Source organism: Gopherus flavomarginatus, chromosome 17, assembly GCF_025201925.1.
Source record: "Gopherus flavomarginatus isolate rGopFla2 chromosome 17, rGopFla2.mat.asm, whole genome shotgun sequence".
Taxonomy (NCBI): domain Eukaryota; kingdom Metazoa; phylum Chordata; order Testudines; family Testudinidae; genus Gopherus; species Gopherus flavomarginatus.
This window is the reverse complement of record NC_066633.1, coordinates 6,144,972-6,172,248: the sequence shown is the minus strand read 5'-3', so window position 1 is coordinate 6,172,248 and position 27,277 is coordinate 6,144,972. Positions and strand designations below refer to the sequence as shown.

The following is a 27,277-nucleotide window of genomic DNA, read 5'->3' as shown; positions in this document are numbered from 1 at the left end:
AACTTCCATACTGCCATTTTTAGCATGCCAGCTTGAGCGGCGCTAGCGTGAATCTGCCTATCTGGATCAGGAGGCATGCTCCAAGCTGCTGTGTAGACGTACTCTGAGGTACGTCTACACTGCAAAGAAAAACGCGTAGTGAAAGAGCCTGAGTCAATGGATTCAGGCTGGTGGGGCTCAGGCAGTGGGACTAAAAACAGCAGTGTAACTGTTCCCACGTGGGCTGGAGCTGGGGCTCTGAAACCTGGCAAGGGGGGAAGGTCTCTGAGTCTGGGCTCCAACCTGAGCGGGAATGTCTGCACTGCTAATTATAGCCTCACAGCCTAAGTCAATTGATCCAGGTTCTGAGAGTTGGTGCCTTGGGATTTTCTTTGCAATGTAGACATAGCTTAACTGACTTTGTGCAAAATCTCCCAACTGCAGAGAGTCTTCACGTACAGCACTACAGCTGTGTCACTGTAGCGCTATAATGAAGATGCTTCTCCCATCGGCGCAGTTAATCTACCTCCCCAAGAGGCGGGAGAAGCTCTCCTGTTGACATAGTGTTGTCTACACAGGGGGTTAGGTCGGTATGACTACATCACTCGGGATGTAGTTATACCGATGTAGTTCTGTAGTGTAGACCTGGCCCCTCTCTCTGCCCTTTTACAATACTAACTCTGACCTTTGAACATTTACATTCTAGGATTCCAATCATAAGGAAAAGAAGTTTGTTTCAAACCGAGCACTAGCCCCTAAAGACAATGAGGATATTAATTCCTATGACAGTGAGTTTACAATGAAAGGTTTGGGGATACTTTCCACTCGGTGTAACTTATGCCTTGCTTGAGTAGGAAATACTCTTCAAGGAACTGGTAAATCATATTTAATGCTATTACGTCCAATCTGTTTCAGGCACTTCAATCAAACTTTAATATAGGCAGAAAGAGAGACAGTCTTTTCATTTATTACCTAAGTGTCTTGCTCACTGTACCGAATGTATAAATCACCTTTAGGCAAGATGTTGGAGATCTGTCTAAGGGTTATTATGAGAGATGATTATACTGCTTTTGCAGAACAAAATCATAACTTATTTGGATTGTGTCATTAACAATTTACTTTCTTTTGAGGTATTTTCAAAATAATTTAAGGGCCTGCATCTTAAAAGAATATAGATCAGCTAAAGATAGACTTTGACAGGACATACTGGAGTTATTTTTGTTTCCAGGTTTTATCTTCAGTTCATATTTCTTGCTCCCAGTTCAACTTATAACAAATAAAACTGGCTTTTTATATATGAGACAGTTATATCATTTATATCGTTCTGTGTATGCAGGGTCTCCGGATTATAAATATGTGTGGTCACATTAGTTCTTATTTGTATCATTTTTACTAATGGAGTATCTTAATTGCATCAAATTCACGCAGATCCCATTATGAAGGCTTCTCAAATCATTTATGTAATTATTTTTTTAACAATGATCCAGATTACATAGGCCTAGTATAAGCTTCATTTCAACAAGGTACTTAAGTACGTGCCTAACTGTGAGGATGTGGGTAGTCACATTTAAGTCAGTTAAGTCAATAGGAGTTTCTCCATTGACTTCAGTGGGGCCAGGATTTCACGTTTGGTGTTTTTGTCCTCATCTGTATTCCCTGTCCAGAGCTCAGTTCTGTTTCTTTACCTAGGGTTGCCATTGGTTAACTGTTAACACTCGTGCACGGGACAGGTGTTTTGCTTTCTGCTAGTGTTCCCTAGCTGGCTCCTTCTGTGCTGACAGTGGAAGATTACCGAGGCTTTCTCAGACTTGGAATTAGAGCAGGTTAAAACATTTGTGTTACACTTTTTTCAAGAAAAAATGGTTTTTCGATTAAATGGTTTTGTCAAAATTATGAAAAATACAGAATGTTTTGGTTCTCATTTTTTCTCCCCCTTCACTCCATTCTCTCCCCTTCTTCTTCTAGGTTTAGTTCCATCTATATGGTCTTGTGTCTTTGAGTCCATTTCAGTCTCTCCTGATGCCATTCCGTGGAAACTCTGCAGCTAATCACATCCTTCCGTATGATAGCCATCCATCTCGTCTGGGTCTTTTGACCCTTCTCTTATCCTTCACTCTTAAGTTTAACACCCTTTTTCCCATAGCTTTTCTCATGTCCAAATCATTTCTCTTGTTTATTCCATCAAGAAATGGGAAAAAAGGAAGGGAAAAAACTAAATGTTTTGGTTTTTTCCTTGAAAAACTGAAAATTTCCATGGAAAACTGTGACTGGAATGCAAATTTTGTTGTTTCATTCCAATGTTTCCATGGGGAATACCTAGCACTCTTCAAACATCACCACTCAGAATATATTTATCAATCCTGCCCATACTCTTGATGTCGTGCTTTCAGAAGCCAACGATACACAGTACCAATGTGTTTAGGAAGAGCTTGCATGGTTGTCTTCCCAGTGTGAACAGGGGTAGTTTTTGTCTGAGAATCATGTTAGACTTGACCAGTTTTTTATAAAAACATGCCAGAGATATTACCTACATATCTGCTAGATACTTCGGTGATCAGTGCTTTACATAAGCCCATCTACAGGTAGACAGAGGGAACTAGTAGCTTTAGGTATAACAGTGGTAGAAGACACAGTTTGGCTAGCACAGCTCTTGGGGGAGTAAAATATCCTTACGTACAATGGTCAAAAAAGCCAAACTAATCATCTGGCACCACTTTACATTCCCCTGGTTAGAGCCAGCCTGGTGCTCCTGATGCAGAGCACAGAGCTGTAGTTTCTTCCTTCTGTGTCCCAATAATCTGTGTATTGCAGGTAATGCTACCTCATCCTCAGTGCAAGAATTAAAAAGTGATACACTGACAATGGAAAAGGAGCACAGAGTGCAAGGAGAAAGCCAAGAGACTGCAGGAGAAGATGAAGGCTCATGCCATCCGTATAAGGTGCATGGCGGGGCTGCTATTTATGTTTTGAAACTGGCTTTTTCCCAGATAAACATGCAACCAAATAAACCCTCAAAATCAGCCGGCATGACAGCATGAACTCAAGCTGTTGGCATAAAAGCTAACTTGTTGTGCTGGCGCTTTGTTGCGGTATGTTAATGTATGACCCTTAAATCTGATAGGTTGGCTTACTGTGGCAGTACAACTCTTACATATAGGGCCCTACTAAATTCATGGTCCATTTTGGTTAATGTCACAGTCATAGGATTTTAAAAATCATAAATTTCAGTTTCAGATGTTTTAATCTGAAATTTCAAGGTATTGTAACCATGGGGGTCCTGACCTCAAATGGGGTCGTGGGGAGGGGGGTCGCAAGCCTACTGTAGGGAGTGGGGGGTCATGGTATTACCACTCTTACTTCTGTGCTGCCACCTTCAGAGCTGGACAGCTGCTAGCCGGGCACCGAGCTCTGATGGCAGCGCCAGCGGCAGTGCAGAAGTATGGGTGGCAATACCACATCATGCCACCCTCACTTCTGCACTGCTGCTCGTGGCGGCACTGCCTTCAGTGCTGGGCTCCCAGCCAGCAGTTGCCGCTTTCTGGCTGCCCAGCTCTGTGAAATCTGGTCTCTCCTACAATAGCCCAATTTCATGGGGGAGATCAGATTTCACGATCCGTGATGCATTTTTCATGGCCATGAGTTTGGTAGGGCCCTACTTATACAGCTCTCCATTTATATTCTCTTTCTCCTATATAATCTGTGGGGCTGATTCTTCCTTTGTCTCTTAACCATGCTCCATGCAGGTTAATGATGGTGACAGAGGGTCAGGGTTGATTTCAGATGGAACTTCAGCGGTGGAAGCACAGACAGGAAAAGGAAGGCAGTCAGAGGAGCAGAGGTACATTAACCCCTGAGAACATAGACTTCTGTCCCATATTCTGTTTCAAAGGATCAAAGCCTATCCCAACTTCAGAGAGCCCTGACCCAATGCTAGTGGTTGGTTCTACTGCAGAAAGGGGGAAGTAGGATATGGGGACCCTGCACAAGCGTCTGCTCACCTTGTGTGCCATGGAATTCTGCAGGGATCCATTAGCCTTTCCCCTCGCACTGAGGGAAAAGCACAGAACAGCTCCACTGCCATTCTGTGGTCTGGGGAGGGGGGTCAGGGGGTGGAGCCATCTATTGCTTGGCTCCAGTGGAGATCCCTCATTCACTGAGCGACCTCTCAGGCCCTGTATTGACTTCCAGAGCAGTCAAATCACAGTAAATTCAAAGCAATGGATTGCAATATGATATGAAATCACAGCTGCGCAACAAGGGTGAATTATTCTTCCAGGTTAACAGACTTAGATATAAGGGGCAAGTTCTGCACTTGGATGCCAGTATGAAAATCCCATTGAAACCATTGAGAGCCATAGAGCCATACAGCCAAGGGAACATTTGGCCCTAATCTATGCTTATAGTATACATGTGTCTGAAGATCATATAAGATGCGACATAATGGGTCAGGATACTGAAGGCACTAATTCCTCCTATTGAAAAAGACTGTTTATGTGGAATCGTTTTATGGGTCTGATGAAGTAACTGTCACATAAGCAAAATGGGCATTGATTTCCAGTTTACATGTGTAAAAAATTACTGCTATGAGCTGATCCAAAGTCCTCTGAAGTCAATAGGAAGACTCCCATTGACTTCAGTAGACTTTGAATCAGGCCATAAGTGTCTGAGAACACAGTTAAAAAATAAGTAATACCATTTTGTCTTTACCAGCGCATTTATTTATTGTGTGTAGACAATGATTGACATATTTAACATTATGTCCAGCATTCATTAAGATCACCCGAATGCAGGGTTTAAGTACTAATGGATGCCAAGCTCTTCCTAAATTCACTGGAAGGATACTTTAAATCTAGCAAACATGTGACTGTATTTCCAGGACAAATGTGAACTCCAAACGAGACTCAGACATCACTTACATGGGTGTAAAAAAACTCCAGGTGTCTAAAATCCTTCCACTGCAAGGTAAGAAACAAACGATTTTTTGCAATAAAAGTTTGTGTTTTTGTGTAAGCCACAGAAGGGTTGACTCATGGCTGGTGCGCCCCCTTATGGCTGGAAGTGAGAGTAGCAGACTCTCCTCTTCTAGCTCTCCCTACCAACAATTGCTCCAGCCCTGAGATGGCCAGTGTCTTCTCACACCTCAGCCTTTCAGTCAGGTCATGTTTAGTCTTACCCCTTCCAGGATAAACACAGAGTCCAAGAAACTAAACTCAAACAAACATAACGCCTTGCTGCTACCCAGGCTTGATCGTCTGCGAGCTCTTCACCCCTTCCCAGGCTCTGCAGGGATGTCCTTCCACGCTTTTGCAATGATGTCTCCCAGGGCTTTCTCCCTGCAGGTCTAGCTCTAAACTCAATAGTCCTTCTTCCCTTGTGTCAGGGTGTTTCCATACCACTCTATCCAGTAGACCAGAAGGGACCCCGGATCCTCCCTGTACTTTGGGTTCCAGTTCAGGCAGGGACCTTGTGGTGAGCAGCTAAGATGTGCTGTCTTCTTGGATTTCATCCTACCTTGGCCTTTTTCCAGGTGCTTTCCCACAGCCCCTTCCTAAGCTTGCTGCGCATCTGCCTCTCTCTAAGTCCTTCCTTTACTCTCTACCAACTAGACATGGACTGCAGAGTTCTTCCCCTCTCTCCCAGCAGCCTCCTTCTCATCTGGGCTTCCTCCTTTGTTGTTCCCCACACAGTTCCTTCCCCAGCTGGGTTTAATACCAATAAATAAGAAGGAAGAGGTGCAACCAGGTGAATTAATTGCTCTGTCTCTAGTTAACTCTTTTAATTACTAGTGTGAGATACATCACAAAAACACTCACAGATGAGTCACAACCCCCTTTAGCAGCCAGTCCTCATAAAAGATAACAGTCTACTATTGCTACCAGGTAGTGAAATTACTCCTTTAGCTCAAATGATAGAGGTCTATGCTTTGGTGGTGAAAGTCCTGAATTTAAACTCTTCTGATTAACCGTACTGGAGGTTATTATATTTGCTAACTATTTACATTAATTAGCTCTTCAGTGTTATCTGGCCTATTTTAAATTTATGCACAATATGATATTAAAAATGGTGCTTGCCTTGACTGCACAGTTAGTGTTATTGACTTTGAAATGAAAAATACAACTGTGAATAGAAGGTGTAGCTTGAGTAGGAAAGTATTACATGTATATTATATAAAAAAATCAGTATTTGCCAGATGGACAAAGTTAATACCTGGAGGGCGAGAAATGTTATTTGCAAATTTCTAAAAGATTCTTGCAAACAGCAGAATGAAAAGAGAAAGAGACTAGGCCCAAGTCCTGCAGCTGGCTCCCCACAGGCACTCCCAGATCGAGCCTGATTGAAGTAAGGGAGGAAAGGTCCTAGGAGGAAAGGATTGCAGGATTTGAAGGCTCAAGTACTTGACAGTAACCATTTAAAATAAAACTAAATGACTGTCATGATCACTGATTTTGGCAGATGTTCCAGTCAATGAAGAAGTGAAAGTATCTGCACCATATGAGAAAAATCCCGCTGAGGACAACCAGTTGATTAAGCATGTGGACAATGATCTGTGTGATCCCTCTGATGAAGAGCATGCTTTGAAAACATGTTCAGAGGGACTAGGGTCCACAGTATCATCCACTGAATCACACGACTCCTCTCTGAGATGTGAGAGCGTAAACTCATACCACTCCCTCCCTGAATTTCATAAAGCGACTGCAGTTCGGATCAATGTCTCAGAAAGCTCTGTTTCAGACTCTGAATTAGAAGCTGAGGACACAGATATCAGCCTTCCTGAGGAGTTTACCATCCAGCAACAGCTATGTGGTGGTGATGCTGCTGCTGTGTTTCCTAACCCTTCGACAAAGGCACAGATAGCAGTAAGTGACAGAAATGAATTATTATCCAGTGATATATGTGATGAACAAATGCCCCACGATGATTGCAGTTGTGAGGCCTCATCGCTCTTTCATGGCTCTGAAAAACATCTTGGAGATGTTTCAGAATATGAGTATGCTTATGAATCACATTCTGTCACTTCCTCAAACAGCGAAAAGCCAACGCTAAGTGCCTCAGGGAGAGAAGAACTATTTTCCTTTCAGTTCAATAACACTGATAATGGAAGGAGCAAGCCGTACTTGGAAGCTTCAGCTCTACTGCCTTGCTCAGAAAACTGCAGTGTAAACAAGATCCCCTCTCAGGGAAAATCTGAGCAGCATTCAGCTTCATCATCCAGCTCCTTATTGTATAATGATGACTTTTGTACTGAGGAGACCTTTGAACAACAGGGTTCTTCAACTAGCAAAGCTGAAAAGGATGGTGAAAGTTATGATTTATCTGTTGGTCAGAGTAAAGTAGCGTTCATGTGGTTTCCATCCGAAAGTTCCCTGAAGCATCTAGATGCTGTTCCTGAGCAGTTCAATAACTGTGTATTGCTTCCACCTAAAAAATCCATGACAAATGAACAAATGCCATTGTTTCCTGTAGACTCTTCACTAGCTTCCAGAGACTTGTCAGGTTTAGAGGAAGCTAAAACTAATCAGGCAGAACTTTTAACTGAAGGACACATATCCAACAAACCAAACGAAATTGCATCGCCACACTTATCAGTGCCCATAAGTTCTGAAGAGGCTCCTATAGAAGCAGAAGTCAGTTCGTTTGACACACAAACCTTTCAGAGGGTGGCTGCACAAAATCAAAATAACTCAGCAAGAGAAGGACAAACCTTCAAGAAACCTGAGATGGTGCCGCCTTGTTCTATCGCCTCCAAAAAGCAGTTGCCACAAGCAAGACGCTGCCTTTCTGAGAGTGAAGATGAAATTATTTTTATCAGTGATGAGGTTCTGCCTCCTATTGATGAAGATACCTTGTCAGAAATACTGTCTCCTGTTGACGAAGTGCTATCCTATGGAAGTGTTGATTTACCATCATCTAATAAAAAGGATTTGTCATTGTACAGTGAGGACCTTCCCACACCCCCGGAAGAGATAGGTGGGATAAAAAGTGAGGATATTAGCTTCAGCACAGAAGACTTTCCTTCTCCACCAGAACAAGTGACCTTCTCCGAGAGGAGAGATTCACACTATTCTCTGAATGAAGATGTGTCAGGACAAACAGATGAGTTACCCTCATTAGGTGATAGCGCTGTGCCTGAAGAATTGCTCCCGCCATCTTCAGGGTTAATGGATGTTTTTTCAGCTCAGGACGGGACTTTCTCTGGAGGTTGTTGGGGTAAAGAAATTATTTCAGGTGGAAAGGAGGACTTGTTAGAACATGTGACAGCGGAAAACGAGACAACACTGCAGCCATTAGGCTCACTCTGTATGTCAAGTCCCACTTCTTCAGGTCAAACCATTAAAAGGCCAGAACATTTAAAGAAACAAAGCAAGCCATTTTTAACGCTGTCCAAAGCTCAGGAAGATCATGACGACCCATTATCATCATTTGAAGTTGGAGACAGAGTATTAGTGAAGCACATCCAGCCAGGTACGCTGATGTTCAAGGGGTATACCTCTTTCGATGAAGGCTCTTGGGCTGGCGTGGCACTTGACAAACCAGAAGGTGATCATGATGGAACTTATGGAGGAGTGAAATACTTCGTGTGCGCTAAATATTTTGGCATCTTTGTCAGACCTGATCAAATTTCACATCTCTTGGAGGATAATGAAAAGAGTTCTGATTACGCCAGGGATGAAGACTCATTCTCTGATGATGGGTCATCCAGGGGGGACTACAAACATGCTGATGATAACCAGCAGGGAACAGGATATACAGAGCAGAAACCTGAAGACACATACAGTGCACGGGGTTCAGCACTGAAAGAAGACAAGTCTAGATCGCACACGTGCATGCCATCAGGAAAAGAACACAAAGGACTGTTTCCTACCGATGAGCAGTATATGTCCAATGCGTTCATTTGTCAAGCTGACTTTGTATGTTTAGAATTAGAGGAGGAAACAACGAAGCTAACACAGATAAAGAAGGAGACAAATACAGAAGGTGTGCTTCCAATGAGAAATAAAGACAGTAACACAGAAGAAGTAAACAAGAGCAAACATATTAGTTGCTTGTTGAAAGACCAAGAAAGAAAGAAACTGGCTGATGATATCTCAAGTGAGCTCACAAAAAAACTTTTGTATGACACTTTAAGTGCATTTTCGGATACAACCGAACACAAATATAGAAGTGCCTTTGAAAGAGAACTGCGGAATCATGTTAAAGGCCTAAAAAAAGAAGGCAATCACAGCACTAGCTTATCAGAGCGATCAGCTGAAGTTTTGGATGTCTTACTGTGTGACTTTGACACACTTAGCATTCATGGGCCTCACACAGCACAAACAGTAGCAGAAAAAATTGTAACTAAATTTGTAGATGATGCAGTGAAAGAATATAAGAAAATTAAAAGGAAACAAGGAGCTAAGGCAGACACGATGTTTCACTTATCTTCTGAGATTCCTCAAGGCACTTTGCCAGTAAGTATAGACTCAGGAGTTTCTTTGTCTTTTAGATATATCTCTTTAGGCCTTGATCCTGCCGTTGGGTATCTGCAGGCAGACCTTTGTGCTTGTCAAGTTGTTTTTTTTGCCACCAGTAAGTTATATAATGTCAAGAGAACAACAATTAAGTCCAAATTCTGTTTGGGAATGTGCGAGGGAATCCTGAGTCTGGCTCCCTTCCAACCTCTGAGGTAATGCTCTGCCCAGGGAGGGGCATTCCAGAGAGGCACTTAAGGATCAAGGGACATGCTCAGCGTGATTCTTGCATAGACCATGCTCATTCTGACCCATCGTAGAGTAACTCCATCATATGCAGAGCACCCCTGCAATCAGCAAAGGTGTGTGGGTGTGGTGGGTTGTGCGTGAAGCCTAAGACAGTTACAGTTAAAACTTTTGTGCAGCATTAACATACATCTGCTTGGGGGTCAGTTATACTGAAATCTGGCTCTTAGCTGTTAAGCTTAAATGGCTCTTTAAATATTAGCAAACTGAATACCTCTTAAAATTGTGAAAAAATACAAATGTAAATGCAATGGATTTTTTCTTTTCTTTTTTTTTTCCTTCAAGTTCCTTAGTAAGATCCTCGATGCTGGTGTTTTTGGAAGCTCTGAAGATTTTGATCAGGTCAATTCTATCCAACATACTAAGGAAATAAAAACTCAAAGGCAAACTCAGCATAGATTAGATCACTGGCACTCAGCTCCTTGGAAGAAAACAATGGAGGTTCCTCTGGTGGTACCACATAATAGTTCACATGTTAAGATACTGTCTGCATGTGCAGTAGATGAACTATGGACTCCTCAAAACATTTGTTCAAATTCTAGGAGGATCAATGTGCCAAAGGATTTTGAATGTAATGACATCTCAGATGACGATCTGGAAGCAGAAAGCAAGAGGATTTACAATCAGGTATTTTTAAAGCGTTAGCTGTGGTTTTTAATATTTCCAGTTTTTTAAAAATGAAAACTGTTTTTTAAGGAGAACCTAACTTCAATCTAACTGTACCGGCTATAGCAAAGGGAGACCAAAACAGATACAGAAAAATGAAGAGTTAATACATTATTTTTATTATGCTATTGTGAAATAAAATATAGATTGCACTGATCTGAGACAACTATTTTGTTGCTGTCCATTGGGACACACAAAACCAACATGATTTTCAGTCCCTCCTGTTCACTATTACATGTAAAACAGCAGCAATGCCTAAACCATTCATACTTGCAGAGTAGGTGCTCGGATAGTGCTGTGCAGATCGCGACTAGTATTAGGGTTCATAGGTTCTTTAGATTCTGGCCACTAGAGGGTGGCATAATCATACGCACTTTAGAGATGTCAGCAATGTAATTGTGTATGGGAATCTTGCACTGAGTCTGGAGACTCCAGGGCTGCCAGTCTGGCCCCTTTCACCAGCCTTAAATTAACTTTTGAAAAAATAGCAGTAGCAGATTCAATTGATTTTGCTATTCTGTTTCCTTTTTGTTCCAGGTTATCTTTGATTTAACTCACGAGCTGCTACACGCAGAATATCAGGTGACAGCAAATCCAAATCCTCTTCCGTGGCTCAAAGAAAATTTGGATTCTCGCTATTACAGACATACTTGCAGAAACACAGATATCAGTGAGGTCAAAGTACGTCATGGGGATTTAAAGGGCACAATTCTGAAAGTCAGTGTAGAGATCTGAATGTGTGATGAGTAAAATGGTAAGGAAATGTACAACACTTGGGCAAGCAGAGTGATAAGAGCATAACACTGGTGGTGATAGAGAGGGTTGATCTGAAATGCATGCATAAAAGTAAAGTGAGGTGGGCAGCTAATCCAAAAATCCCCCTAGCACATAGACTTATAAAGCCATTTAATTATGAATCGTTAAGCTGCAGGCACATATTCTACAGCCTGGAGATGTTTTTATGTTAAAAGAAATGGGAATTGGGCCTCTAAATCTCTTAAATCTAAATCTCATACATCCTACGAAGTGGGTATTCACCCACGAAAGCTCATGCTCCAATACGTCTGTTAGTCTATAAGGTGCCGCAGGACTCTTTGCTGCTTTTAAATCTTAGGCAGCTATAATCAGAGGTGTAGCCTTTAAAGTATTCTCACTTTAAAAATGTATTTTTCAGTAATGATGACCTTAAGCCCAAACCCAGGATTCAGCACATCACACACCAAACCCACAAACTCTGGGACATTTCCAGATTTTGAATTTCAATTTCACAGATCAAATCAACATTTCTCATTTGCAACTTCCACATCAGTGACAAATCTTTTATGCATAGCCTTATAGTTTAGTTTATTTTTTATTTATTTCAAAGTCATTTATTCAGGGAGAAATTATTAAGATAATGAACTTGGAAATGAACAGCTTGGAGATGAAGAGGAAACTCCTTAATATGACCAAGTATGGAAATTGTAAAAGGGACCGAGTGGATCTAATTCTGGTAAGCATAATGGAGATGTTTTATATATAATCTATATTAAATCTACAATCCTCATGGACTCTTGTGACAGACATACATCTACTTAAAATAACGTGTTGAATGTTATGACTCTCCTGTCTTTATATTTACAATAATAATCCAGCACTGGCAAAGCATTAAGGCTCAGGGGATGGATTTGATTGCATGTTCCAGTGGTTGCTTTCAATGGGAATTGCAGTTACTCAAAGACTCCTAAATTTTGGCCTTGAATTAGTTCATTTTATTTAGCTTTCTGTTTGAACGCAAAATTAAGTCTGCTCACTGGGCTCAATCCTGCAAGGTTCTGAGCACCACGGCCTTGCGCCAGCAAAGACTTTAAACAAGTGTTTAAGCATGTGACTTCTCCAATAGACTTCACAGAAACTACTCATGTGCTTAAGGTAACGTGCAAACTAGCTTTTCTGAATAGGAGACCAACTGCTCAGCATCTTGCAAGATCAAGCCGGTTTTTTAGATGTCAACATTTATGTCTATGCTATATTTTTAGATTCAGGAGCTCCACAAAGAAGAATCTCAGTGGACTGACTATGCTGAGGATGAATTAGCTGTGAAGATGAGAGTAACTGAAGACATTTTTGACAGCTTGGTCCTTGATACAATAGGAGTTCTTAAAAAGATCTCTCTCAAAAGAACTTCTGATTAGATGTTTCTCTTAGAGCCCACAGTGGTGGAGGTTTTCAGCTCTGTGAGTTTCAGTGCAATGGTTCCATAAGCATATGCTTAAGAATTTTCATTCTGAACTTTGCGTCCAATACCAGCATCTCCTGGCTAAGTTATATGTTCATGTTCACAGTGAAAAGGGTGCAAACAATTGACTCATAGGGATGAAAAAATACCACACACCCCTTATGCACTGTAGATAATGTCTTCATGGCAGCCCCACATATTCTGCTTCAAAAGGCCAAGAAGGGGTCAGCCCAAAGGAGGGGCCACCCACATCTGTGGTAAGGCAGATCCAGTGACCCCCTACATACCTAGAGAGAGGCTGTGGTCATTGTGGCAGCCTAAAGGCTGGAGTTGCAGCAGCAGCAGCTACGGAGGGGCTCAGCAGCAGCTCTTCACTCTGTCCCTGGATTGTGGAAGTGGATTTGATCTCCCTAACCCCCTCCAAGCTCTCCCTAATTTCTCAGGATTTATGCAGGTGGAATGGATTTCATTCCCATTTGATACCACGATGCCTGCTCTCTGCACTAATATCTCACCGTACTGCTCATGTGCCTTAGAACCATGCTGTGCCCTCTGCTGGTTGTGCTAAACCCCTCAGTTTCTTGAGATAGTTAAGATTAAATTGGAGAAAGCAAAACTAGACTGGAGCAAGAACATACTGTACAGAATGATCCTGCGCTGGCTGGGGTAGGCAAATGACCAAGTAGGTACTTCTGTTTTAATGTCTGTGCTCTTATGTAAATAAGACACATACCAATTGTCTGTACACTGTGATGCACTTTATATGGGATACTTCCTATCAGCAGCCCAGTTTGATGAATGCTGTATATATTTATGAAAATAATTAGGTCTTTGGTATGCATTTAGCACATGTGAGTTTGTTTGAATTATTATAATTCCCCTAAAAAGAATGTATGCTGAGCATGTACGACTTGCCTTGGAATGGGCAAAATTGGGAAACTGAGGAAGTAGAGGAGGAAAATAGAATGATCACATTTCTTGATCCAGATTATCCAGATAAGGTTTCCATGTGTGCCCTGTACTTGCATTTTTTTCATATTCAGAGAAGACCAATGACTTTGTTACTGTTTTAAACAAACATTGGCCACTAGAGACTAGGCGTCTGATTTGTTTGTATATGATATGTTAATTGGTATTTTATTTAAGTTACCAATATACAGAAACGGCTTAAAACTGAGGAATTAAATAATTAGTTCAGTCGATTTATTAAATCCTACTCATTCAGGGAATCAAGATAATTAATTTGATATAAATTATATGTAACTGTTTATATTTAAGGCACAATATTTAAGATTTGGTATTGTTGGTCAAGATGTAATGCAAATGTATTTTGTGTTTATATTTTTAAATATAGATACTTCATACTGCAGTTTTCATATTGATTTGTTAGGCTTCTGAACAACTTAAATAAAACCTTTCTTTTTTAACTATTTTCATCACATCACACTGAATACCATATGTCAATACATTTATATTATTTTATTAGTTACCCATTTGTATCACAATAGTGCCTAGCGGCACCAATAAGAGATTAAAGTCCCATTGTGCTAGGAATTGTACATCCATAACATGAAAAGAGCTTGCAGATGTGGGCAAAGATTTGTGCATGTCTGTAACATTATACGTTATAGTCCTTTTGCACTCACGGAGACTGTTCACATTGCATAAGTTAGCATGTGTGAAAGTCTTTGCAGATTCAGTCCCGAAGTAAAGCAAATAGTGGAATGGGCAGTTCTGACATTCAGCCGCAATATTAAAATATATTCTATTAGTCAGACAGTTCTGGTGAAATTAGCATGTCGTGGGGTACAAGTAGAGGCACTACCACAGAAACACACATTCTAGGCCAGATCCTTAGCTGGTGTGAATCAGCATTGCTGCACTGACTACAGTGAAGATGTCAAATTATGCCAGCTAAGGAGTTGGCTGGACTTTCTCGTGTTTAAATTCTCATTCTTAACGTACCACTAATGGAGCTCTCAGTTAAAAGTGCCCAAGCCAGAATTGATATCAGCAATGCACAGGTGTTCACCCCAGTGTCTGGGTTGCACTGGCTCCAAAAAAGGCTAACCATCACGTCACTCTCCTCCAATGCAGTGCTACTGTAGACAGCAAGTGCTGATGTAATAACCCCAGCACTGCAAACTGCCCTCCCACCCTCATCCCGGAAGGCATCAGGTATTTCCCCAACGATTCTGTTGGTACACAGAAAGAGTTGCTAAAGCTCCCACAAGCCACTGCTTTGGGAAGCTTTGATGGGAACTGTTCGATAAATACCAAGAGGGAAATACATTGCAATTTTTTACTAGAGAGCTATGTGTGAGTGCAGGATAGTACTTGCAACCACAACAAGATGGCTGTCATGGACTCTGACACCATTCCTGTTTACATGCATGCCATCCTACTGGTTCAGTTACAGGGTTTAGATTCTCTACTGTAGAAACAAGCTTTGGGACCAGCTACCCTTTCCTGTCACCACAGTAACCTGATCTCTGCCCTTTGTACCTATTGAATTTAAAACTCTTGAGGGTGAAGGCTCTAACAGAAGCCTATCAGGATTGGAAGGGACCTCAGGAGGCCAACCCCCTGCTCAAAGCATGACCAATTCCCAATTAAATCATCCAACAGATTTTTGCCCAATATCCCTAAATGGCCCCCTCAAGGATTGAGCTCACAACCCTGGGTTCAAGCAGGCCAATGCTCAAACCACTGAGCTATCCCTCCTCCTGATATGGAAAAAGGAGGGACAGAGGAAGAAGAGAAGCAGCTATGTGTGCTGAACATTTTGAATCCCATTTTGAACATCTGGCTGAGGGATGAGTGTCCCTGAGTCGTTTCTGACAAAGTGAGGCAGCTTGGAAGAATGTTAATGCTACAATAAATGTGATGGTAAACCACATGGCCTTCAGTCCTAGCTAGTTGCAACTGGACCACATATAGAAGTTGCTGAGTCTGCTACAGCCTTGGCTAACAGTACAGGGCCTTTTAACTTAGGTAGAAGAGGCTCATGCTTTGGTTTCCCAGGTTCACTCCCTGATGCCAGCGACCCACCCAGGGTGCAGTGTTGCATGCCCTCTGCCCTTTTGGGGAGGTTATTTTTTCCTATTTTTATCCTCATGGTAATTCAGCTTTTTGTTCCAACAACAAGGTTTTCTTATTGTCAGTACAACAGGGTTTGGCCTTCCATGCTTGTCTTCCTGCACAAATGGCTTTGACACCTCTGGTTTGTAACCACTGTTGTGTATTTTATTTGTGTTATAACAATGACCACCACCACCCTTACAGCCTCATGCAGCAATTCTATTTACAGTGTCACAGAATCATCATCCCCTTTTGACAGAGGGAGAAGAGCTTTCCCTTTACCCTACCCAGTGCTGGTTGGCTATACACTTCCCTTCCTCCCCCAAGCACCTCCTTCCTGTGCTCTTTTTAAACTACTTCCCTGCTACTTCACACCTTAACTTCCTAACCCCAGTCTAGCCTAGTAATCAGCACACCCCTGACTAGCCAGGCTTTCTCTGGAGGAACCTAATTGGTGCTAATAGTGACCAGAGTGCTGGCTCAAACTCCATCTCTTAGCACTCTGTGAGTTAATAACCCATCTAGCTGACTGGGACAGTTTGCTCCTGCCCTGGTTTTACAGCCAAATTGTTGGGTACAGTAACACATCTATATATTGAAGAACAGAGTTTTCTCAAAGTTTACTTTCTTATTATTTAGTACCAGCATCATCAAGATTCCTGTTATACAGTTAGCAATAAAGAAGTGTTTTTTGAGTATAATTTATATACTTGAATGAGTGCCTCAAGGGCTTGGTTTATTTTAGAGTATTCAGATTGCAGGCCTGTGTGTTACACTTGAGAGAGATGACCGTTTACAGCAGCAATCAGGAACCTAAGTGAAGCCTGAACCTTTGCAGGATAGCTATATATAGAGGAAGGACAAAGCTATAAAGTAACTGCTGCTTGATGGGAATAAAAAGTTTATACACAGAACATGTCAGACATGTTTAATATCCTCCACCATTATGTGTACAAAGCCTTAGACTTTGGCACCCAGATATATTGACCTGTTCAGGCAGTGGCAAGACTTCAATATCAAGATTACTTTATTTCAAGGTCTAATATTTTGCTTGCCTTGGTTTTGATCAATATTAACCTCCTGGGTCAATAAATCTTGATACTAGCCTCAAGAGAAGTCATTATCGTTCATAGAAAATGATTATTTCTCAGTTAAACCCTACATTTAATTTTCCTGTAATCCATCTCTTTCAGTCTCACACATTTAACAATTCTTCTTCTGAATAAAATGCATTCTAAAATACCTTAAACATCACCGATTTAAATTCCTCGTTAGCAGCAACTAGGAGATTCTGATTAATTTAGACTCCACTATTGAAACAATCTCATTTTGTTGCATTGGATATACAATAAAAATAGAGTCAGACAATTCTTTGGATCAAATTAAAAGATGACATAAAGAGGGGCGTAAGTTACAATTCTGTAAGTAGATGTAAAGGAACATAGATTGCTAAGGGGTGGCAAAGAAGTGACTAGCAGGTGAAACAATTAACAGGAAAGTAAAGGATAAATCAAGGGGTGATGCCAGCATTGATGTTATCTCTGAATTTGACCTGTTGAATATTTAAGGTACAGCAGCTACAAACAACTAATATATAGCAAAAAGGGCTATATGGAAATTTGTTCTCAAAATATAGATCTAGCCAAATGCAAAAAAGTATCTGACATCCCAAGAACTTTTGCTCATTTCTATTTCGGTGATGGTGAAACTTCAGTGTTGAACAATGTTTAACTTCCAGTCGGCCCATAATGCCGTTCTCCACTGTCCACCTTCATGCTTTCTCCTACGCTGCCCCTCATGCTTGGGAGAAACTCCCTGTAAACATCTGCAAAACCAACTCATTATCTTCCTTGCCAACAAACAGACTACAAAAAAACTGACAGGGTTAAGGCACCTGGTGTGCTGAGACCCCTGCCTATCACACCGACCAATATTGTCTTATTGTTTCCTGTACTGCTTGTTGGTCCATCTGTATTCTTCTGTTATTTTCTGTCTTATGCTTAGATTGTAAACTCTTTGGGGCAGGGACTGTCTGTTCTGTTTGTACACCAGCTAGAACAATGGCCCAGGATTAGAGCCTTGAGTCTTTACGATAACAAATAATAATAATCGTGTAAAGAACACTTTCAAATATGCACAAGGAATTTGTGACTGGACTGAGAATCGCTATCCCTATTAGCCCTAACACAGTGGGGATTAGATTCACAAGTACACACCTGAGCTGGTTGTATGAGAAGTTTCAGAAGCAGTGGAAGGTCGAAGGAATGAAGCTCATTTCTATTAGTTATTCTCCTCCTTCCTGGCATTTCTGTAGTTTGCACAGGAGCGAATTCCACCCTTTAGAAGCAGCCACAGAGCCCAGCCCAAGGTCTATGCCCGCAAAATAGGATGTATAGGCCCTTGGATTGGTCCTCTGTGAATTTTACCCAAAGTTGTTGGTTTTTTTATTCTTTTGGCTTGACTATACAGGGAAATTGACCAGCAGCACTATAGTGGTATAATTATACCACTATAGCAATGTTGATATCGTCCCTCCCCTCCATGTGGACACTGTTCTGGAGCAAAATCACTTTTTTCCAGAATAGTGTGTCCACATGAGGAGTTATACTGGCATAGCTACAGCATTATAATTATGCCACTATAGTTCTGCCATCCAGTTTCCTCATGTAGACAAGCCCTCAGGGTTCTGCAACAAACTGCCTATCTGCTGAAAGGGTCATTTTATTGCAGAGTCAGCATCCATAGTTTTCTTGCATTTACACAGCTTGCAGAGCCATATGTTTTCAGCCATGTTATTCCCCATTCTTTCATCTGGTCCATTTCACTTTGCTTCACTTTTTTGCTGCAATTAAAATACATTCCCTTACCAAATATCCAGTCAAAGGACATTGCATGCACCAAATCAAAAGCATACAGACAAATCCAAACAGACAACCCAATTCTACACATTTATTCATGAGTTGCATTTGTGTAAGTGCTACTCTGCATAAATAAAGATGGCAGAATCTGGCCTCTGATTCTCAGTTCAGCATTATTTGTTTATTTTATGTTATGTATTTGTAAGGTTCTAATCTGCGCTATAGACAGCATGTGGACATTGACATCAGTGTAAATGCAAAGTAAGTTATCATGGAAGTAGTTTCCATTATTTGAATTTACTCTGGTGTAATTGAGATAAGAATCTGGCCTCATATATTTACTATTTTACCCTGAAGTATTGAGAGGTGAATTTGTCTGTACCCTAAAAAGCAAAAGTAAGAATGGGTTTTGGGTGACTTCATTCTTTATTTGAATCTACGAGAGTTCTTAGAGTCCTTTGAATTCTCCCTCTGGGGAACATTCTCTCTTTCTCTCTCTTTGGTAATGTAATGAAAATCCTTAATCCTACATCTACAAATGAAAGGAGGCTTTGGTATGCTCGCTACTGCTACAGAAGGTGTTAGAAATGCATTACTAGCTCATAACCAACCTGACTTTAAAAGGACAGTATTTCAAAAGTCCTCTTTAGAACGTGGGGAGTTCTCGTCAGCCTTTTTATCATGCCCTGTGTGCTGAAAGAATTTTGAAGTACTGTAGTCCCATTAAAAAGAACAGGAGTACCTGTGGCACCTTAGAGACTAACACATTTATTTCAGCATGAGCTTTCGTGAGCTTCTTCGGATGCATAGAATGGAACACGCAGACAGAAGATATTTAAACATACAGAGAACATGAAAAGGTGGAAGTATGCATACCAACAGGAAGAGTCTAATCAGTTGAGATGAGCTATCATCAGCAGGAGAAAAAAACTTTTGAAGTGATAATTAAGATGACCCATAGAAGGTGTGAGGAGAACTTAACATAGGAAAATAGATTCAATTAGTGTAATGACCCAACCATTCCCAGTCTCTGTTTAAGTCTGAGTTAATTGTATCTAATTTGCATATTAATTCGAGTTCATTGTTCTCTCTTTGGAGTCTTTTGGAGTAGCAGCCGTGGTAGTCTGTATCCACAAAAAGAACAGGAGTACTTGTGGCACCTTAGAAACTAACAAATTTATTTCAGCATGAGCTTTCGTGAGCTACAGCTCACTTCTTTGGATGCAGCTGTAGCTCACGAAAGCTCATGCTGAAATAAATTTGTTAGTCTCTAAGGTGCCACAAGTACTCCTGTTCTTTCTTTGGAGTCTGTTTTTGAAGCTTTTTGTTGCAAAATTGCCATCTTCAAGTCTGTCACTGAGTGGTTAGAGAGGCTGAAGTGTTCTGCCACTGGTTTTTGAATGTTATGATTCCTGATGTCAGATTTGTGTTCATTTATTCTTTTGCGTAGAGACTGTCCGGTTTGGCCAATGTACATTGCACGAGCCCCTGATGCTGTGGCTGATGTGATTAGGTCCTATGATGGTGTCACTTGAACACATATGTGGACAGAGCTGGCATCGGGCTTTGTTGCAAGGATAGGCTCCTGGGTTAGTGTTTATGTTGTATGGTGTGCGGTTGCTGGTGAGTATTTGCTTCAGGTTGGGAGGCTGTCTATAAGCGAGGACTGGCCTATCTCCCAAGATCTGTGAGAGTGAGAGATCATCTTTAAGGATAGGTTGCAGATCTTTGATGATGCGCTGGAGAGGTTTTAGTTGGGGGCCGTAGGTGATGGCTAGTGGCGTTCTGTTATTTTCTTTGTTGGGCCTGTCCTGTAGTAGGTGGCTTCTGGGTACTCTTCTGGCTCTGTCAATCTGTTTTTTCACTTCAGCAGGTGGGTATTGTAATTTTAAGAATGCTTGATGGAGCTCTGGTAGGTGTTTATCTCTGTCTGAGGGATTGGAGCAAATACGGTTGTATCTCAGAGCTTGGCCGTAGACAATGGACCGTGTGGTGTATCCTGGATGGAAGCTGGAGGAAGTAGTCCCATTAGTGTCTCTCTCCTGCTGAGTTCTACAGTTTAAAATATGATTCTTAGTAGGATTGATCTCAGCTCCTCACAGACACAGTTTTAAACTGTTTTTCTCCATGAGCCAGGAAGAAATGTCATGAAGTTAAAAACTTTTATTTTCATAATAAATGTTTAATTTTTTAAAAAAACTATAGACATGTTTCTGGTGTTTGTTCATTCTCCTGAACTTTCATGACAATATCTCTTGTTATAGTTATTGTATAGGCAATAATTTCCTTGGAAAACAAGGTCAGTCTTTAGAATATGCAAAAAAAAAAAAATCTTAGCTATTATTACCAATGGACACACTAGTCCAGCCACTGTGGGGTTCTTAACTGTGACTCCCTTTACGCTCCTCTGATTGTATAAGGGGGCGCATGGGGGCAGAACAGACCCTGGAAAATTGTGCCTGTACAGGGGTGGGCAGGTGCAGACAGCCCTAAGACACCCCACACACAGAGCCCCCAGGGTATGGAAATGCTGAAGGAGTGACTGAATATGAATGGGAGAACATCTGAGGTAGAAGAGAAAGTGTCTGGAATGCTGATTGTCAAGCTTTTCCGGGCCACTGAGTAGCCCAGTGACAACTGTGGCTGTAGCCACCACAAATTAGGACAGATCCTAATTTGGGAGCAGGGAATTCTGCCCCATTTTGAAGTGTGTGTATGGGGAAATTTTTTTCAGCTGGGGAATTATAAGAATGCGATACTTTTAAAGCAGCACTCCCTTTATGATGCAAGTTTTGGCTGTGTGTGTTTCCATGCAACATTTTACAGTTCTTCTGAGTCTCACCAGTGTAAGGGAGAAACTCAGCTGCTTTTGGGAGAGTAGACTCCACTTCGTTTGTATGGAGCGTTCCTTCATTTAGGGCAGACAGGACAGCTTCATTGAGGGCACAAGATGCAATTTTTTTGGTGGGGGACAATTCTCAGGGTAGCATCTCTCTGTTTTCAGGGGGATACCTGTTCTCATTTTGCAGGGTCTCCCCTCATTTGAGTGATTGTTTTGGGGTGCACTCTCCATTTTGGGGATGACTTCCTCATTGGAGTGAGTTTCTTTGAGTGACTCTCCCTCACTTGGAGGCAATTCTCAGAATCTTATCTCGAGTCTCATGAATATTTGGCATTTTTCTTAAAGTCCCAGCTCCTGGAATACCATGATTAGGTGCAACTCGTGGCTGTCAAGTAAATGAAAAAGCCAGTAAGTTTCCAGACGTCGTGGCTGCAGAGAAAGGCTCAAAAGCAGAATCCCCTAAAGGCTTGAAAGCCAGGAGGCAAAGAAACAGAACCCCAAATGTATTATGTAGCATATCCCTTGATTTTTGAAGGCTTGGGGCTGGCAATGCTGATGTCTGGGTTACATAATGATTGGGGGATGCTGATTCTGGCTGACCCCCCACATCTGCGGGGCCATGCCGTGTGGATAGGTGGGGTCTGATTCGGGGTGACGCCCCCTCATCTGTGGGACAGTCAGTGCAGAAGTCCGCAGGGAGGGCTGATTCGGGGGGACTCCCCCCTTATCTGTCGTGCGTGTGAAATGCGCACAGGAGGGGGCGCTAATTCGGAGTGACTCCCCTCATCCGAGGGGCGTGGCAGTGCGGGAGGCCTGGGGGGCGCGTCTCGCTGCCCCCGCCCCTCCTGCGTGCCCTGCCCAGCCGGGTGCCGGTTGCTGGCCTAGGCCCGTCTCCAGGGCCGGCCTGTTGCTAGGGCGAGCGGCGGCCGGGCTCCCAACATGGCGGCGGGCGGTGCGGGCGGCGGCTGCGCCTCGGCCCCGCTGCTGCTGCTGGGGCTGGTGGCGGCGGCCGGGCTGGGCGGGGAGGCGGCGCGGCTGTACCGGCCCGGGGAGGACCCGCTGACCGTGCTGGAGGCGGGCACCGTGCGCCGGGCGCTGCTCAACTCCTCGGCCGCCTGGGTGCTGCAGTTCTACAGCTCGTCGTGCGGCCACTGCATCGGCTTCGCCCCGACCTGGCGGGCCCTGGCCGGGGACGTGAAAGGTGAGTCCGGGAGCCCCCGACCCCTTCCCCGGGGAGCCCAGCCCGGCCTCCTCCGCACCGCCTAGGCCGGGGACGTGCCCCTCTGCCCTGCCTCTCGCGTGCAGGCTCTGGCTGGGGTTGTGCAGGTAGATCCCCCCCCTCCTGCCTCCTCGCCCCCACTGCAGCACTTGGCCCTGGCTGCACATCTGAGGGAAGATTTCAGCCTCTCCTACTCCCCCCACCCTTGGACCCTCCCAGCCCCTCCACCCACATCAGCTTTGCCCTGCCCGTGAGATCTGTGCTTTGGGAGGTGTAAAGTCATGGGGTGTCCCCCTTATGATCCTACCGCCCCCACCACCCCCATTCACACAGCTCGCCACCGTCATGAGCAGCTGTCAAAATATGACTCTGCAGGGAGAGAGCTGGTTTTGGTTGGTAGATCTCAAAGCAATTTACAGCATGGCAGCCACCGCCATCCCATCACCAATCCAGTCCCCATAGCAAACTCCCCTAAGCTGTCCAACTTCCATCTGCCTCGCTTGTAGGGGCTGCACACCCCCCAGCAGAACCCTGGACAAGGGCATCAGGACCTACCTCAACATTAAACCCCAAATCCCCGTTTGCCCCCACTTTATTTTATTTACTTGTTGATTTGCAGAACACTTGTCACTTTATCAAAGATCTGCCCAGAAACGAGCAATATGTGATAAATGGCAACAACAGTAGAAATAATGAAAAATATTTTCAAATTAAGTTCAGAAGAAAAAGAAGAAAAGAATCGGTGCTTTCACTGTCATGCAGAAGCGAATTCCACTGGTGGGGTGTTGTGTATGTGCAAATATCCAGTATCCACGTGCTTCACAGTGTACAAGTGGCAGCCCTAACAGCATGTGTGGTATATTTAGATTGTAAACCAGGGGTTGGCAACCCTTCAGAAGTGCTGTGCTGAGTCTTCATTTATTCACTCTAATTTAAGGTTTCACATGCCAGTCATATATTTTAATGTTTTTAGAAGGTCTTTCTATAAGTCTATAATATATAACTAAACTATTGTTGTATGTAAAGTAAATAAGGGTTTTAAAATGTTTAAGAAGCTTCATTTAAAATTAAACTAAAATCCAGAGCCCCCCAGACTGGTGGCCAGGACCCGGGCAGTGTGAGTGCTGCTGAAAAGCAGCTCGCGTGCCGCCTTCGGCACCCGTGCCATAGGTTGCCTACCCCTGTTGTAAACGCTTCCAGGCACTGCATCTGCTGTATGTTTTGTAAAGTGCTTTCCCTATTTTAAGAGCTAAACAAATAACAAAATAATAGTTTGAGCTGTACTGCAGTCACTTAACTTAAGCATTAATATAGAAAGGAAGACTGAACACTTGCATAGAGCTGTATAGAGAAATGAAGATAGAAAAGAATTAAGTACTGTAAAATCCAAACTAATTGTAAGCCAAAATCTCGGGGGCATGGGGATTTAGTGCTCAGGTACCCTGATGATGGGCACCACCTAAGAACCTGAATAGGACAGAATTTTGTCAAATGATATGTCAACTGTAGTAAATTCCTGTTAACAATCTAAGCATGTATGTCTTGAGAAGGCACCTTTATTTCCTTATTATGAAATGCTATAGTCCTATATTGACTATAGGTTTTCACTCAGGTGATACCCCCCAGGAATGAACTTTCTGATCCCATTAATGAATGTATAATATTTAATTAATGAAAAGTGCCTGGCTTTCTTTTGGGTGTTGTGTTAACAATTTCCTTTTATTATTTTTATATATCAGCATGGCACCTTGTTAATTTTATGTAAAAATAGCTATCATTGCTTATAGTTAAAATGTATATTTTCTTACTAATAACTTTTTCAGCAACATTTTAAACTTCTCCAGTCCAGAACACTTGAATTTTTCATCAGCAGTCTGGCTTCCTGGATCACCAGCCACAAGATTTATATCATCCTTGACATGAGTTTGCCTTTCCCTTAACATGAATTGAAAGACACATTTGAGAACCGACTGGGTAAATGAATGAACCTTAGCCCAGTTTGAGACAGCACTGGTGGCTAATCTGCAGGGTGGGTCCATATGCAGCACATTCAATGTGTTTCTTGCATATTACTTGACACTGTAATGAATTTTCACTTGTGGCCTTCTGGAACAGTGACTCTTACACAGTGTGGCTGCTAAAAGTGCTATCTCTCGCTTCTGTGCTCTTACAGTTAATACAGATACTCAGGTCCCAGCACAAAGCAAAAATAAATGCCTAATTCCGAAAGGGAGTGTTGGATAAGAATAACAATGGGAAAATAGGCGGACATTCTGTGTGTGGTGCGAGACTGCACCATGTGCCAGCAGTCATGTAATAGTCATGACGGAATCATTTTGTAATAATAGGTATTTGATTTGTGTGCCAGAAAAGTTTTGTAACCCCTTTCCCTAGGTGTGATGTGTATTTAGTCACTTAAGATATTATTATTTTACTATTTTTACTTGTTGAGCTAGCACTGACAGTCATCCAGAGCCATAGAGAATATACACCGGAAGAGATCGCTGCCACAAGCTGCTTTCAATCCAATATGACATTACTGATGACCAATCAAATGCAAATACCTTTATAAAAAGAAAACTACCTGAGCTTAGGGTGACCAGATGAGAGGAAGAAAATATCGGGACACATGGCGGGGGAGGGGGTGTCACTGGCGGAGCAAAAAAACCCAAACAAACAAATTAGAGTGTGAAATATCGGGACAGATTGAGTCCAGATCAGACGTGGGACAAATATCAGGACAGTCCTCATTTTATCGGGATGTCTGGTCACCCTACGTGGGCGGTGCATTAAGCTTGATGGACTGAATGGTAGAAATGTGGTTTGAAGAGGAATTTGAGGAGAGATGGTGGAAGCTTGCCTCTCTAGAATAGAGAGGATCTTCCAACTCTTAATAGCAAAATGGGGTGATTTCCAGAGAAATCTATGCATGTTGGGACTTGTAAGGAAAGATACCTTTGTTCTCTTGTGGAAATTCTGATTTTAATGAAACATCTTATTTGGATCCATTGCCTGTGCTTAACTCAGCACCGTATGGGTTCCAATTATTAGTTTTGAAAGAGGCTTTTTGCTTTAAATGCATCAGAGCTGGCATCTCTTTGCAAATACAGCCATAGAGTTCAACTCAGCACTCCTAGGATTAGACCTTTGTTGAAACTTTATTTATATTATTGTGACCAACTGCAGGGTTGTGGGGAGCACCTTGTGGGAGGAGGGATTTGTGCTTCTAGCCACATCTGAAAATTATCCCCTAAAAGATTTACTTTTTTGTGATTGGCAGACTTTGTTGCATTAGCAATTTGTCAGACCAAAAGGGGCACTACTAACAGTGCAGTTGGTTAGGGCTGTTTTATGCAATGCCACATACACTGATGGAGCATCAAAACTTACATTTTCATTTAGCTATCTACTCTTCCATCAAAATAAACATTCAAATTAATTTTGGAGTTGGTCCTGATGGTGCCTAGTTGCTAAAATACTTGATATTAAAACAGGACTGCTGCTCTATTTAAGTTTACTATTGCTGTTTTTTAAAAGCAATTAAAACTTGTCTGTAAAATTTGCTTTGGGGCTGGAATTTTACATAATAGTTCTCAGTGCAAAGATAACTAGAAAACCCTGTACCCACTGCTTCCAAAGTTGGCACTTCTGTCTTCCTTCTTGTTTCTTAAATGAACACCTTTTCAGGAGAAGCTGTATAGTTCAGGAATAGACTTTCACGCTAGTTCTACACCTGATCATTAGGAAATACTAATAAAGGGAAGCCCTGCAATGTCTCTCTTATCTGTTACTAAAAATTCTTAATGGAGAATACTGCAATGCCAGTAGTATATAAGAGAAGAAGGTTTGTGAAAAGGTGTTCCCTCTTTAGCAATGTTTTGATGTTGATATGTTGGATACTTTAGAATATTTATAGGTTTCATCTAAATACAGTCAATTTGACCAGCTTTTGAATTTTTTGTTGTTTGTATTTTTATATTTGCAGAGATCTCTAAGGGAGGCTGGAATAGTCTTCGTTTAAATAATTTTACTGGATTTCCTTTTTCACACATTTTAGGATACACATGAGATACTTAAGAGATCCTCCAACGTAATCTATATCAGCAATTGTTTTCCATTGATATCCCTAACTTTCATTTTTTGAACAATTTCCAGTATATTTAAATATATAGCCAAGTATAGTATTGCTGTTACTTTGGAAGCACTGGACTAAATTTGGCATGTGAGATGTGGCATGTTAAATTTTTAACTCTTTAGTACCGCAGCGTTGGAAAACTTTGGTACTATTTTTCATTCTGCATTCATTGAAATCTATATGGGCTTTTCTGGTAATACCAATATCACTTTAAAATCTAATATGCAGTAGTGTTGTAGGCTGCAATGCCACTGCAAATGAAATGTGTACCATTTAGGCTGCATGTTACAGAGGTGAACAGAAGCATGGGTTTCACTTCCCTTAGAAAACTAAAGGCTCTTTTAACAGAAGTGAATGCTAAACTGCATGCGTCCCAGCTGGTGCTCTTTAACCCAAGTATTTAGCTAGTGATAGGCTTGCATTGTTGTAAAGTAGGCTATTTGCATTAGGCTTATAGTGCTTCTGTTCATTGTGTGTAGGGGGGATCAAGGCAGGTGGAAAAGAGAGGAGGAGTAGTAAAAGTT

At 42.1% G+C, this 27,277-nt stretch overlaps 2 protein-coding genes across 2 annotated transcripts in view; both read left to right on the top strand.

Annotated features, from left to right (window-relative positions):
* The window catches only part of CCDC187 (coiled-coil domain containing 187), an 84,303-nt gene extending 65,625 nt beyond the window's left edge, over positions 1-18,678 (top strand). Inside the window, exons 25-32 of the mRNA XM_050926954.1 lie at positions 2,791-2,918; positions 3,723-3,817; positions 4,856-4,941; positions 6,433-9,428; positions 10,020-10,361; positions 10,938-11,081; positions 11,767-11,892; positions 12,419-18,678. Of these exons, the coding sequence (XP_050782911.1) occupies positions 2,791-2,918; positions 3,723-3,817; positions 4,856-4,941; positions 6,433-9,428; positions 10,020-10,361; positions 10,938-11,081; positions 11,767-11,892; positions 12,419-12,574 (4,073 nt within the window). The 3' untranslated portion in view covers positions 12,575-18,678. The remainder of the gene's footprint in view (positions 1-2,790; positions 2,919-3,722; positions 3,818-4,855; positions 4,942-6,432; positions 9,429-10,019; positions 10,362-10,937; positions 11,082-11,766; positions 11,893-12,418) is intronic.
* A 3,660-nt stretch (positions 18,679-22,338) lies between these two features.
* QSOX2 (quiescin sulfhydryl oxidase 2) overlaps positions 22,339-27,277 on the top strand; it is a 40,964-nt gene continuing 36,025 nt past the window's right edge. The window contains exon 1 of the mRNA XM_050926958.1: positions 22,339-22,600. Coding sequence (XP_050782915.1) covers positions 22,339-22,600 — 262 coding nt within the window. The remainder of the gene's footprint in view (positions 22,601-27,277) is intronic.